The sequence below is a fragment of the Neltuma alba genome, unplaced genomic scaffold, assembly GCF_004799145.2.
Source record: "Neltuma alba isolate B1F8T4 unplaced genomic scaffold, ASM479914v2 tig00004725_pilon, whole genome shotgun sequence".
In the NCBI taxonomy this organism is placed as follows: Eukaryota; Viridiplantae; Streptophyta; class Magnoliopsida; order Fabales; family Fabaceae; genus Neltuma; species Neltuma alba.
Window position 1 is genome coordinate 18,661 of NW_021633837.1, and position 14,329 is coordinate 32,989.

Sequence of the window (14,329 nt, forward strand, 5' to 3'; positions counted from 1 at the left end):
TGCTTGTTAGCTGTAAATATGTACTAGTTCTTAATATAAAAACTAGTTGACTAATTTAAGTAAATTAATTAAATTAGTTATTTGTAATAAATATATACTGTCTTTCCTTAAAATATTCTTATTAATCAAGTGCATTCACTATAACTACTATTATTACAAGGACTATTTTAAAAAAAAATAGATAAATATAAAAGACAAAGTGAATTGAGATCTTTTATTTAAAACCAAAATAAAAGTCAAACGAGGTCTTATATTAATAATACGAGGTAGTATAAATTATCTTCGGTTTTCTCAGCGTTCCAAACCCGACATGTGACCCCCTTCTCTTTTTTTTTCAGTCGAACTTCTTGGTCGAGTCTGTTCCTCGTAACAGCTCTAAATTGTTTACTCCATTAAATTAAGTAGAAGGAATCAAATTAAGACAGGCGTGATGGGTGTCTTCCTTTCTAGCTAAGAATGCTATTATGGCGTGCAGGGTTTTTTTTTTCCATATCTTTTCTCGAGAAAAGTTTCAGGAGGGAGGTTGAAGTCTTGAAGATGAGGGATGGTGACTTGGCAGCCAAAAGATGACTGAGTTATGAGTTGGAGAAGGATTATTTTCTGAAAAATGAGAAAAAAAATAAGGGTTGAATTTTAATTAAGTAAAAAATTTAAGAATTGAATTGCACTAAGTTAGCTTATAAATGGTTAAAAGTTAAAAGACTAAAAAGATTAAAAGATTAATTTTTAAAAAAATGCAGGAAGCGGACGCCAATATGGGACGAGATGAATGAGTAGTTGGTTGGTGAGGCAGGAATGAGGGGAAAAAAAAAAGAAAGAGTTGGGAAAGATAAAATGGAATGAATGAGTACGACAGGCCTGGGCAAAGGAGTAATTTACTAATTTAGTACACACCAGATCTTGCTTCATTTTCGGCCGACACAAGAAAACTTAGCTTCGAAGAAGATTGGATCAATTTCGATCTGATTCCGTGGCGAAGGATGGAGAATACCAACAACAGCATCATGTCGAGGGAGAAGATCGATCAGATGACTCTCTGGTTGGGTTCCACACTTTCGTCGGCTTTCTTCTCCTCCCTGGAACGCTTCTCCTGCGTCAACGTCTCCACCCATGATGCCGACTGTGATGCCGATGATGACGATGCTGTTGAGATCCAAAATTCCGCCTCCGCCGCCAAATCTACTGGTCCTCAGGTCAAGGACGTTTCTGACCTTCCCGTTTGAGACAACCTCCTCCTTCCTGTATACGTCTTTCCCTTTTATGTAGAAGTAAGGGGTCCATTCATTCTAAGCTCATCTTCTGGTGGAGTGTGAATTATAGTTATAAATACATGCATATATCCAATTCTGTGTTGTCATGTGATTATGAAGTCGATATTCCTGATTTTCGTCGTATTACCGCTGCGGATCATCATCTTGTATCTTTAATGAATCAATCGTTTATTTCATGATTGTTGCTGCTATGTACATTCATGACTATCATTCGATTCGTTCTCCATTATAGTTAATACATTTGATTTCATGATTGTTTCTGAACCTTTCCTTCCTGATCCAGCCTTGGGTTGGAACCAATGTCATGAGCCAGCGCAAGGAACTTCTATATCATTAATTTTTTTTCTTTATACTTTTTTGTGGGGTCTGTGTCTCATGAATCTAATTCTAGAACTTTACGCGTTTTAATCTATCTTCAAATGTGGACGTGGACATATGTTACGTAATTTGGGGAGTCTTTTCGCTAGGCTAGGTCACTAGAATAGAATGATATGACATGATTTATTTATTTGAATTGGACTTGTGTAATTTGCGAAGTTTGAATTTGACTAGGGATGACGAACACCAGTCTGGTAGGAATTTATTAACGAGAAATATGAAAAGCTGTTTTTCCCTCTTATATTTGTCCCCTGAAGCCATTGGGTCTGGTTTTCAAATGGTGATACTAACCATGGTGAGAATTATAGTAGAACTGGGGCGAGAAGTTTGGCTGGAGTTGCTTCAAAAGTGTGGTGGGAAAATAAACTAACTTCAAATTATTGGGCCAGCAATTTGACTCTGGTGATTGAATATCCTTTTATGATAGGAACATATCTATCTTATGATTAGTTAGCTTCACTTTGCTCGCAACAACATATTGAAAAGTGAGTAACCTGGTAAAAATGGTTTTAGTTAGAGGCTCAGGATGTTAGATCATGTACTTTTTTATATATTTGTGCTAAGTGTGCATATGAAACAGTTGGAGGCTGAAAAAGAAGTGGGCAAAAACTCAGTTCCCAAAATAGACTAAAGTTTCAGAATATGCCCTGAGATTGAAAGTTAATTCTTGGAGAAGTTGACTTTTATTCTGATTATTAGCCTAGGAAAAGTAGTCGGGCAAAATAACCTTTACTCTGGTTATGGAGTTGCTGAATTTTGGAAGCGAATGTCTCTGATGAGAGGAGGTATTTCTCTAAGATGTTGCAAATTTAGAGCATGCAATATGATTGTATTATGAGTTGATATCTTTATCCCCTTTGCTTTTTTAGGATTCATTCTAAGCCTCTTTCCTTGCTTAACCTATTACATGTGTTTAAGTGTGTGAATCACTCGATATTGTACCTTTGAATGTGTAGTTTGCTTTGCTAGGTAGGAAATCGTCACTTACTGAAACAGAAAGAGTTAGAGGAGATAAAAGATGCTACCATGCACTTGCTATTGCTAGGTGTAAATTCTTCCTTCATATTCGTCATTTAGAGCTTCTCTGGCAGGTGTAATTCCAGCGTCCTAGTTTTTTAGACAGAACTATTTTACAGCTTTATAACTACTATTAGACCCTTGAATATAACACTAGATGAAGAGTAGAAACGTAAGTGGGCGTTTTACCGGTTTGCTTAATCTCCATTCTCCTTCCAACAGAGAAGCATGACTATGCACCGTCGGATAATATAAAGCTTTGCTCTCTTCTCCTTCAAAACTCTACCCTTGGGCTCCTGAAGATGTTTGGCTTGCTTTCTTGAAGACGTAGGAGTTTCCATGATCTAGTTTCACTTGCTCAACTTCATACTCACGGAGAATTCTTCTTTCGCACGGATTATAAGAGGTTTCTCGGTAGTGGGAGGGAGGTAGGATTTGCCGGAGTTAAGTTTGAGTTTGCTTTGAAATCAGCAAAATAGTGAGAGTGAATGGGAATATTAATTCGAGTTAGCTTTTTCGGTCAACCAGGAAGCTGAATTTCTGCTTTTAGTCGCTGTCTTGGGCTTCCCTGGTCCCTACTCCTGCGTCCGGAATCCCAGGACTGCTGTTGTCTGTGCTCTGCTTCTTTATTTACTGCCTAAAGACAAATAAACCACTTAGGTCCTGTTTGTCATGAAACATTGAAAATGAGAGATAAGAATTATGATTAGGATTAAAAATATCATTAAAGAGTATTTAGTATAAGTAATTTCTTGTTATATGGGATTAAGAAATCCCATATAGGTGGAATTGAAGAATACTACTTCCTCTTATGGTATTCCTCAATCCCACGTGTATGAATTTGTCCAATCTCAAGTAATAAGCAATTATTTATACTAAAAACTCTTTTAACATACTTCTTTCAATCTCAATCATAATTTCTACTTTTTTTTCTAATGTTTCGTACTAAACATAACATTAGGCACTTAACCGAATAACTTTATGAAAACTCATTTGCCTCTACTAGAATTATAATCTTTCACTGCCACGCCATTTCTAGTCTATCTTGGTTTCTTGAACTTTTCTTGTTTTTTTTTCCCCCCCTTTTTAATTAAATATATTATCCCCATTTCGGACACTTGTGTTTTATTTGATGCCTAACTTCCAAACATTCTATACTAAGGATACACACGCATGCATGTGTATATGTATATTCGGTGAGAGGGCAAGGATATGCCTTTAGATTTGGATATCTTGGTGAGCGAGTCTGTGTTGTGGGGATGCATTTTACCACCAGTAAAACAGAGTACCCCCCGCGAGTAATATAACCTGTCTTCTATTAGGGCAAACCTGCCAGTGAGCTCCATTGTGGTAGAAAATAAAATTATTCTGGCTTCAAGTTTGAATGAGGCTGAGTAACAACACATCTCAACACCTGTTTTGCTCATCGTGCCATTGTGCTTTGTGTTTTTCCTATGAAGTTCAGTTTTATTATTCTAGTCTAGAGCGTTGGAATCTTCTTATATTATTTTATGAGGATTATATGTATCAAATATTCCGATGAGCCTAAGATTTTTTTTCCCCCAGTTTTGTTAGATTTACGTTTTTTTTTGGGAAAAAGACACTAAAATACCCTCAGAATTGCTAAATGACAAAAGATGGTAGGTAAATTTTAAAATTGCAATTCAGACCCCAAATACCATTTTGAAATTTTCAAATTTTATAAAATTACACAAATGCCCTTTATTTTTTTTTTAAATACTGCCACATCAGTAATTTCGGCCGCTGGAGCTCCGACGCCGGTGACCCTGCCGGCGACCAACCACCGGAGCTCCGGTGACCGGTTGCTGGAGTTCCGATGACTACTCTTTTTTATATATTGACTATTCTTTTTTAGCTATTGACTACATGTATTTTTAAACTCTAATGACACATTACCAGAACTCCGGTGACTGGTCAGGGGAGTTCTAGTGACTACTTTTTCTTATGTATTGACTACTCTTTTTTAGCTATTGACTACATTTATTTTGAAATTCTGATGACTACTCTTGCTAAACTATTGATTACTCTAGTAATGCGATTTACTACGCTTGTGTAGTCAATAGCTATATGGAAGTAGTCACTAACAGTAAGGACAATGTTGTCATTTTACAAGATTTAAAAATTCCAAAATGGTACCTGGGGTCTAAATTGGGATTTTAAAATTTACCTACCATAAGTTGTCATTTAGTAATTTTGAGGGTATTTTATTGTCTTTTTTTCTTCTTTTTTTTACCAGAGAGTTAGATTTACTTGGTTATTATTGCGACTGCATATATACATAAAATTAACTAATTAATTAGGTAGTCGGTGTCAATGGTATTTTAGGGAATTGAAATTTTTTAAGAATCCTTTTAATATGTGAATTGGGTTAGGTCCAAAAAACACAATAGAAAAATCTGCCAACATAACGAGAAAAGGATTCGCAAATTCTGCAGGAAAGTCTGACATACAACCAGACGGAGGGTCACTAGCAGGTTGGGTCAAAGAAATTAGTTTTCATAACGTAATAAATCAAAATTCAAATTCTGACTCGAAGATATTCTCCAATATATCTAAAAAAAATTACATGTACCTGAAAAAAATCAGGCGGAGGGTTTGGCATGTTTTGCACTTGTAGATAGTATGTCTCATAATGGATCCGGAATAATCGGGCATCCCATGGCCCTTGACGAACTGACCCGACCCATAAATCTTGTGGATTCAGAAGATTAACTTAGGTGTTCTCTGGTAAAAAAAAAAAAAAACTTCGTTGTTTTTTTCCCCTTGCAAGTGATTTTTTTTTATAACTCACATGTCACTCTTGTATTATTTTGCTCCAAAATCAATATAAAATCAAGAGTAAAATGCACTTTAGCCAATGTTTAACACTAAGAATATTTCGTTAGAAATTCTAAAATACTTAATTTATTATTTGTCATTATGTTGAAAATTTAAAAATTATCAGTTTACCCTCCTAATCGAATTCTGTTCTCTCCCCCAAAATTTAAAGAAATTTGAATAATTAAGTAGGGCGATATTTAAATAAATATGTTTTTCAAAAATTATTGTATAAAAATTAATAAGATTTAAAAAAAAGCATTAATTATATTGATTAATTTATGTCTTATTACATTAAATCCTATTTTTTTGAAATATTAGTTTAGCTGAATTATATATTTAAACATTAAAAAATAAAGATTACAAAATAAATAAGCTTAAATGAATTGGAAATTTAAGTTATCATTAAAAAATTTAAAACACAGAAATTAAAATATTTTTTTAATAAATGAATCTTAAATAATAGTATCTATGTTTAAATTGGGATATTGTAGTTTAAAATATGTAACTTAGCAATTAATTAAAGGTTAGGGTGGAGGAGAGTGGAATCTGAAAAACATAATAGGTTTTAAAAATAAAAATAAAAATCCATGGTGAAGATAAAATATAGGAGCATCTGTATATTTTACTCTAAAACCAAACATGCACGTGGTTAGTGAAAATATAGGGAATACAATGATGACTTTCATAAATTATTAATCATAAATATAAAAAAGTTGATACTACCTCCGGTCCTTAATATAAGATCCCGTTTGACTTTTTGTTTGGTCCTAATTATAAGACCCCAATCCATTTTGTCTCTCATATTTATGTATTTTTTTTCCAAGATAGTTCTTCTAATAATGATAGTTCTAGCCAATACACTTAATTAGCAAGAATATTTTAGGAATGACAATACTTATTTATTACAAATAACTAACTTAACGTACTTCCTTAATCTCCTCAAATAAGTCAACTGAGTCTTATAATTAGGAACGGAGGTAGTATTACTGTACAGTTCATAAGTTATAACAAACAGTGTAATTTGACTAGAATGCTGACCCTGTGCATTGCATAGGTGTATATTCGGTAACTAGCTTGTGCATTACGCGGACGTCTCCTGAATATTAGCTTATGTGATTTCACATGGGATATGTGACAAGTTACAATTACTTGTAAAATAAACATTTCGAAAAACTAATACAAAAAAAAAACATGCAGTGTAAGTTAAGTTATTGCCATCAAATCTCTCCAATATTTTTTTGGTAAATAAAAAATTTAGATAAATTGACTCTCGGCACTTCACCAAAACTAGAATATATCTCTAAAATTTCACCAATACTTATTTAAGAGAGTATCTCATTCAAGGTCCTTCAATACAGTTAACAAAATGAGGGGCTCCAACAACCACCGGCCGTTTAGCCTAGTGGTATGGGTGTGTGTGGGGTGTGTGTACGGGTTCGATCCCGTTTCTTGTAACCAAAAAAAAAAAAGAAGGGTCCCAACAATTCTCAAATGTCATTGCAAATCCAAGATCCTCGATCAAAATAAAATTTTGCAATGTAATCACCAAAATGGCCTTGTTTTTGTGAAAACAAAAACAAAAACAAGAGTACAAAACACTTCACAGTCGCCACCGTCACCACTGAAACCACTGTTGAAGGAGGCCGCCATCGGGCCGGGTCAACTGTGGTCGACAATGCTAAAGTGGTAAAGGGTATTTGAATTTGTGATCCATTGGCTTGCCAAAAACACTTTTCACCATTCAATAAACAAAACCACTTGGTTATCTTATAAAATAATACACACACATATTATAATTTAGTTTCCAAGTCTTTCTATGGAAGTTGTTGGTTGCGAAAGAATTTTTGTCAATTTTTCATAGTAAAGTTGTCAAAATTCAAAGAACAATTTGTCAATATTCAATGAATGAGTTGTGAATAGTGTTGTCTAAAAGTCCCTTGAGAAATTTTATCAAAATCCAAATTGCTAAAATCCGAATTTCAACTCGTCAATATTTAAAAATCACTCAAATGATCTTGTTAGAATCTGAATAATAACTTATCAATATTCAGAGAATAAGTTGTAAAATCAAATCAAAATTTAAATTACAACTTGTTAATATTCTAGAAACTAGTTGTATAATCAAATGCTTGAATTTTTATTGAAAGAAATGTTTAAATTTAGTATTCAATAATATGTTAAATATGATTGTTTTTAGTTAAAAAAAATGACTATACATAGGAAAAGTAAAAAGCCTTGCTTGTTTAATAGCAAAAAATATTTTGGGGGAACAAATGTTCATTTTCAAACCCATGACCACAGTTACCCTCATCTTTGACGACATTCGTGAGTTTCTTTCCTTTTTTTTTTAAAAAAAGGTTATTTTAGTAATTGCACGGAAGAATTTAATTTCAATTAATTAAAGACATAACTAACGCGTACCAATCCCTTTGCACGAATGCGATTCTCCCATTATTTAACCTGGCCTCCTCAAAAGAGTCATTAAACAATAATGCACTTAACTGGTCTTGCATGCGTGAAGAACCATCTGCTGCAAGCGCCAAGGCAAAAGCTTTTTCATTCGGAAATAAAGAGCAGTAGCCAATGAACATTAGACAAATGGAAGGAAACAGACAGTAAGGACACGACACACGGACACAGCATTGAAGAGAGGGACGTTGGGAGTTTTCAAGGAAGAAGCCAATTGGCGGCTTCGCAGAATTGAGACGCTTCTCTGACTCTTCAAGTCGTTAAACATGCCTGCTCCTCGCATCGCAGGTTTGCCCCCAACAATGGCTGACCTTCTATTCTTTTTTCGCAGACAAAATTTTCAACTTCATCTACTATGCTCACTAGCAATCATTGTGGCTGTCGCAGAATCTTCACCCGCTTGTTCTTTGGACCCTGACCTCGTGAAGCCCTCAACCCCACTTGTCTCCTTCCTCGAACGCGTACAGGAAACCGCTTTAGCCACTGTGGGAAAATCTAAATTCGATCCGAAAACATACGTGGATTTGCCCTTGAAGTTCAGCTTGTCGGAGACCGAGGAGGCATTTGATAAACTTGCTAGGTCTGCTAATGGCTCCGTACCAGCCGACGAGTTGAATGGTTTTATAGAAAGATACTTTGATGGTGCAGGGGACGACGTGGTATACTACGAACCAGAGGATTATGTAGAAGAGCCAGAGGGATTCCTGCCAAAAGTTGATGATCCAGAGGTGAGGGCATGGGCACTGAAGGTCCATTCCCTTTGGAAAAACCTGAGTCGCAGAGTGTCGAGTGGGGTCAAAAGCCATCCCCATTTGCATACTCTTCTTCCTCTGCCTGCTTCTTTCATCATTCCTGGCTCACGCTTTCACGAGGTTTATTACTGGGATTCCTACTGGATAATCAGGTTTCTTTATCGTCTAAGTTTTTATTCTGTAAGGATTTGCCCTCCTAATTCAATCCCAGGAAAAAAAAAAACCTTGGGAATCTGTAAAAACTAAAAAGTGAGATCAAATCAAATATTAAACGAAATACTCTGGGAAAAATGAATTACCATCACTGTATTTTGAACTATGTTACTTAAATTTTCTGAAAATTGGATCCCGAAGAAAACTATTTATCTTTCCAAGTCTACTTTCCCGAGGAGCTTGGAGAAATCTCCATTTCATACCAAGCGTAACTATATAAATTTCGCTAGTTTCTTTTAAGTAAAAAGGTATTCATTTTGTTCATTACTTTCTTATCTCATCAACATTTGGTTGAAATTGTCTCAAGGATCATTGCTTATGCTCTGAGATGCAGGGGCTTACTGGCTAGCAAAATGTACAAGACAGCCACGGGAATCGTCACTAATCTTATTTCTTTAATAGAGGAATATGGATTTGTGCTTAATGGTGCAAGAGCCTACTACACCAACAGAAGGTATTGTTATCCCATTTACTCTTCTTGCTGTTCTTGTTTGTTGTTGATCTGGAAAGTAATTTCAGAGGATTGCAAATTTCTATGTAGTTAAATTTTTTTCATATTCGCTTTCGAAATCATTATATGTTGTTGAGTGGTAAAAATCCAAACCTGGAGTTCATTTTAGGATGTTGTAGATGCTGAACATGTATTTGCATGCTAATTTTTAATGGGTTTATTCTACCATTCGTTCAATTATACGCTAATAGTTAAGTAAAGTAAATAATGATAATTATTTTACTGGTTCATTATGTAGTCTTGTAATCTTAAAATAATTCGGTGGATAAGTTGGGTAATGATTTTTACTGTGCATTCATTTTACCTAATGTTATTTTCAGATTGTATGTATCGAAACGTATTCGTTTTCTTATAATTCTTTCCCCACAAGAGGAAATAACAACTACAAGCTTCATTATGATTTTTGCAGCCAACCTCCCCTTTTAAGTTCTATGATTTATGAGATTTACAATAGCACCGATGATATAGAATTGGTCAAGAGATCGCTTCCTGCGCTATTGAAGGAATATGAATTTTGGAATTCAGGTATCATAGCACAACTGGTGCTTCAGCTCCTGGACTTGATAGTTTATTATCTGTGATTGGATTATAGTTTGTGATATAAATTTTTCTTTTTTTATCCAAAATTCATGGTTTTTTTTCTTTTTAATTATCTTGCAGACATACATAGGGTGACCATTGTGGATGTCCAAGGTTGTGCTCACACCTTAAATCGTTATTATGCAATGTGGAATAAACCTAGGCCAGAGTCTTCAACAAACGTACATGACATGCGTTACTTTATTTTGAACTGGATTATCAGTGAAATGGAATTGGTGCGTAACTGTTGGAAATCCCTTGGTGCAGGACAAGGCATTTGCTTCCAAGCTTTTGAATGTTTCAGAAAAGCAGCACTTTTACCGTGAAGTGGCTTCAGCTGCTGAATCAGGATGGGATTTTAGTACGAGATGGATGAGGTAGAATATTTGTCAGAATACATCTGTCACAAAAAGTCAGCCTGATACAAGCCTAGATTCTGAGATGTATGTAGTGATGGCACCTCATAATGCTAGTTGCAACATGTTACTACAACTAGTTCTTAATATAAGAACTAATTGGAGATTGAATTTGATCCTAGATACAAGATCTCGATCTATTCTATCTCCTAAATCTATAATTTTTCTTCAAAATATCTTTATTAATTGTAAGAGGTTCCCACCAAAGGATAGTTCCAATATACAAGATTAAAGATGATAGTTTAGGAGGGCCAACGCACATTTGTTACAAATAACCAACTTAACTAATTTTCTTAATGTTTTCAAATTAGTTTTATTTCTCTTATATTAAGCATCAAAGGTAATACCTTCTTCAAATAGTTGTTACCGGTGATAAATGACACAAACAATCATGTGAACATGATGCTGTTTTGGTGCAGAGATCCGTCAGATTTTACCACATTGGCTACAACAGCAGTAATACCTGTTGACCTAAATGCTTATATACTTGGGGTATGTTTTAGACCAATGACTAAATTGAACGAAAACTTTGGTCTGGGCCTGATTTGTGTTGTGATGCATGGTTGTTCAGATGGAACTTAATATTGCATATTTTGCTAAAGTTACCGGAGATAATAGTACTGCTCAGCACTTCCTGCAACTAGCTGATTCTAGAAAGAAGGCTTTCAACTCTGTTTTTTGGAACACAAACATGAAACAGTGGCTTGATTACTGGCTCACAAGTACTACATGTCAGGTATGTTCTATCTACTGCTGCATATACACGTTTGTCATTATGCTTACTGCAACTCTGCTGACTCATCCTTTTTTATCCTTGTAGGAAGCTCAAGTCTGGGATGCTCGCCAGCAGAATCACAATGTGTTTGCTTCCAATTTTGTCCCATTGTGGATGGAACCATTTTACTCAGGTAAATTTGATTCGTCGACTGGATGTTTAGGCCATTGTTATCATTTTAAACTTTGAGACAGGACCCAGTTGAATTTTCTACTTTGCAAGACTGTGACTCTTAGCTATGCTCCCCTTTGTTCATTCTCACCAACGGTTGTCATCAATTGCTGGGACATGTCAAAACAAACTATCAAATGGTTCCGAATGCTAACAATAAATGCTCAAGAGAAAGAAAGACAGGCTAGTAATATGTTTGGAGAAATAGTAAATTAGTGGAGACTGTAGGTTAGGCTTTAGATGTTTATTTTAGCTGGGCTTTGGAAATATACAACTACAAGACACTGTGCTTAAGTTGCTGCTTACGATGTTTCATATTTCTGAAGACTCTTCAGTTGCGAGTAGCGTTGTTGAAAGCCTCAAAACTAGTGGGCTGCTTCGTGCTGCCGGAATTGCAACCTCTTTGACGAATTCTGGCCAACAATGGTATGCTATAACTTGGGACAGCACTAGAGATTAAGGTTCGTGTTAATGTTCTGACTGGTTGGACTTTGTTTGCAGGGATTTCCCAAATGGCTGGCCCCCACTTCAACATATGATGGTACAGGGTCTGATGAAATCTGGGTTGAAAGAAGCAGCCTCGTTAGCTGAAGAAATTGCAAGGAGATGGATCACAACCAACTATATTGCCTATAAGAAATCAGGGCTGATGCATGAAAAATATAATGTGGAGCATTGTGGGAAGTTTGGAGGTGGGGGTGAATATGTGCCTCAGGTATGTGTAATATGGGATTTTAGGTCTCAGATTGAGACTGTGGGATGTCCAATAAGATATTTAATTGGGTTGGTTATCCCTTGTTTATATCTAAGTTTTGAAGCTAAGTTCTAGCCCACTTAGTCACCCACGAACTTTGCTTTTGATTTGATGGAGAGTTTTGAAATGTTTGATTGGGATTTATTGCAATGCAGACTGGTTTTGGATGGTCCAACGGAGTGGTGCTTGCTCTCTTGGAGGATTTTGGATGGCCTCGAGATCTTAATATTGACTGCTCAGATTAAAAGTACTGGCAATGGCAATTGAAGATAAGCGCGCATTAAAGCAGGCTTCATTGAGTCACTAGAACATAAGTTATGTTAATAATTATTTTTTATTTTAAAGGAAAATGGAGGCAATAAGAAGTTTTGAGTGACTCCCTGCCTTCTTCACTTGCCAATTTTTATTCCATTATAAGTTGTTATTATATCTAAATTTCTTCTTTCTTTGTTTGGTTATTGTACAAGGTTTCCACAATGCAGAGGTTAGTGCATAAACAAATTGTAATCAAAATAAAAGCATGCTCTTTCAGTTTGTTTAAAAGTTTACATTGATAAATGATATATGTTATCATTCTTCTCATTTGAGTTTTAAACATAAAAAAAATATTATTTTTCATACAAAGAGAAAACAAAAAATATTAATAATGTAACATATGAAGAAGATGATAGGATCAATTGATCATGCGATAGTAGTGAACTTGCTTGAGCTGCTTCAGTCGAGCATTAAATGAGGGGGGGGGGGGGGAGTTAACTGCAAGTGGTTTAATGTTAAATTTTAAAATGTCAGGGATTATATGTAAGTAACCTAAAATTTAGTGAAATTTTGGATATTATAGCTTAAATTTCTTAATTCATATCAGATGTCGTGTCATTCCCATTAATCTCATGTAATAGTTTTGTCAAACTTAATAACAAAATGCCAAAAATAAAGATAGAGGGTTTGGCGGAAAAAAATTAAAATTTCAAGAAGGTTAGCTGTAAATTTCAAAACGTTAGACAAGTTATATATAATTGACCTAAAGTTTAGAAAAATTTTATAGATTTTAGCCATAAGTAAATAAAAGTGTCATTGTGGAGAACTAGGTTGAGAAATCCAAACCGAATTTTGCCTGTGATTGTGGTTTGAGTGCAGAGTTAGAAAGTGATGATTAGTGGTGGATGCGCATCCTTGCATACCTTGGAAAGTTTCGTCATGTTTGGATTGGGTTGTAATGATGAATTATTAAGTGGTAGTATGATGTGTGTGTTTGTGGCATACCTATTCCTTGGAATACATCAAAGTCCTCGTGCTCCCTCCAGTTTTTATTATAAATTTTAAATAACTAATTCACAAATAACGAACTAGTATTAGTTAAAATTAGTTAGAAATAATAAATCAGTTAGAAATATAGTTTTTTGTTCAAATATGCTTTTATAATAAATGAGAAAAAAGATAAAAGAGAATGTGTGACGAAATATGATAAAAGAGAATATAATAATTATGTTTTTTTTAATCATATAGTGACTTTTTCAAAAAAAAAAAAAAGAAGAAAAAGTATACTTAGTATTATAGAATAACATTAATTTATATATAAGTGAAAGAATTATAAAAAAAGTTAAGATGTAAATTTGTTCTAAAAGTTTTTACTCAAGAGTCAAGACTAATAATATTATCCCGAAAGTTCTTTTTTTTTTGGATTCAATGTATCTAGAAGTTTTAAAATACAGCAATGATGTTTAATCCAGTTTAAAAACTAACATTAACCATTAAAATATTAACATTGATTATTAATGTTTTTAATAATAAAGGGTACTATTATTCTATTTTAACACTTTCTAAGTAATATTAGATCTTTAAAAAAAAACTCAAAAGACATTGGAACAATATATTATTCCTAAATGAAAATTTTTAAAACAAATTTATACCTCACCCGTTATAAAAATGGTGCACTTAAACTTTAACAGACAACATAAATTTATTCCTTCTGACGTCCATACAACGGTAAGATGCTAGTTTTTTTTTTGGACGGAAATATTATACTTGTATATACAACTTCAAAAGTCAAAGCAAGGTTAACCTATACCCTGCTTACAATGTTTAGTGTCAGAAAGTAACACACCCAAAAAAGGGGATGGGGGATTTAAATCCCAACCTAAAGGGCGCATCCCCTTGCATCCAGTTTTGGCCAGCCAATCTGCTG

At 34.5% G+C, this 14,329-nt stretch overlaps 1 protein-coding gene across 1 annotated transcript; it reads left to right on the top strand.

The window, feature by feature from the left end:
• Nucleotides 1-8,271: 8,271 nt before the first annotated feature.
• Nucleotides 8,272-12,729, top strand: LOC114745598 (probable trehalase). Its single transcript, XM_028933753.1, has 11 exons — nucleotides 8,272-8,880; nucleotides 9,276-9,395; nucleotides 9,862-9,977; nucleotides 10,113-10,213; nucleotides 10,299-10,408; nucleotides 10,867-10,939; nucleotides 11,019-11,183; nucleotides 11,268-11,355; nucleotides 11,720-11,819; nucleotides 11,895-12,108; nucleotides 12,303-12,729. Exons 1-11 carry the CDS (start codon nucleotides 8,279-8,281, stop codon nucleotides 12,390-12,392), a joined length of 1,779 nt encoding a protein of 592 aa, XP_028789586.1. The 5' UTR covers nucleotides 8,272-8,278; the 3' UTR covers nucleotides 12,393-12,729.
• The last annotated feature ends 1,600 nt before the right edge of the window (nucleotides 12,730-14,329 follow it).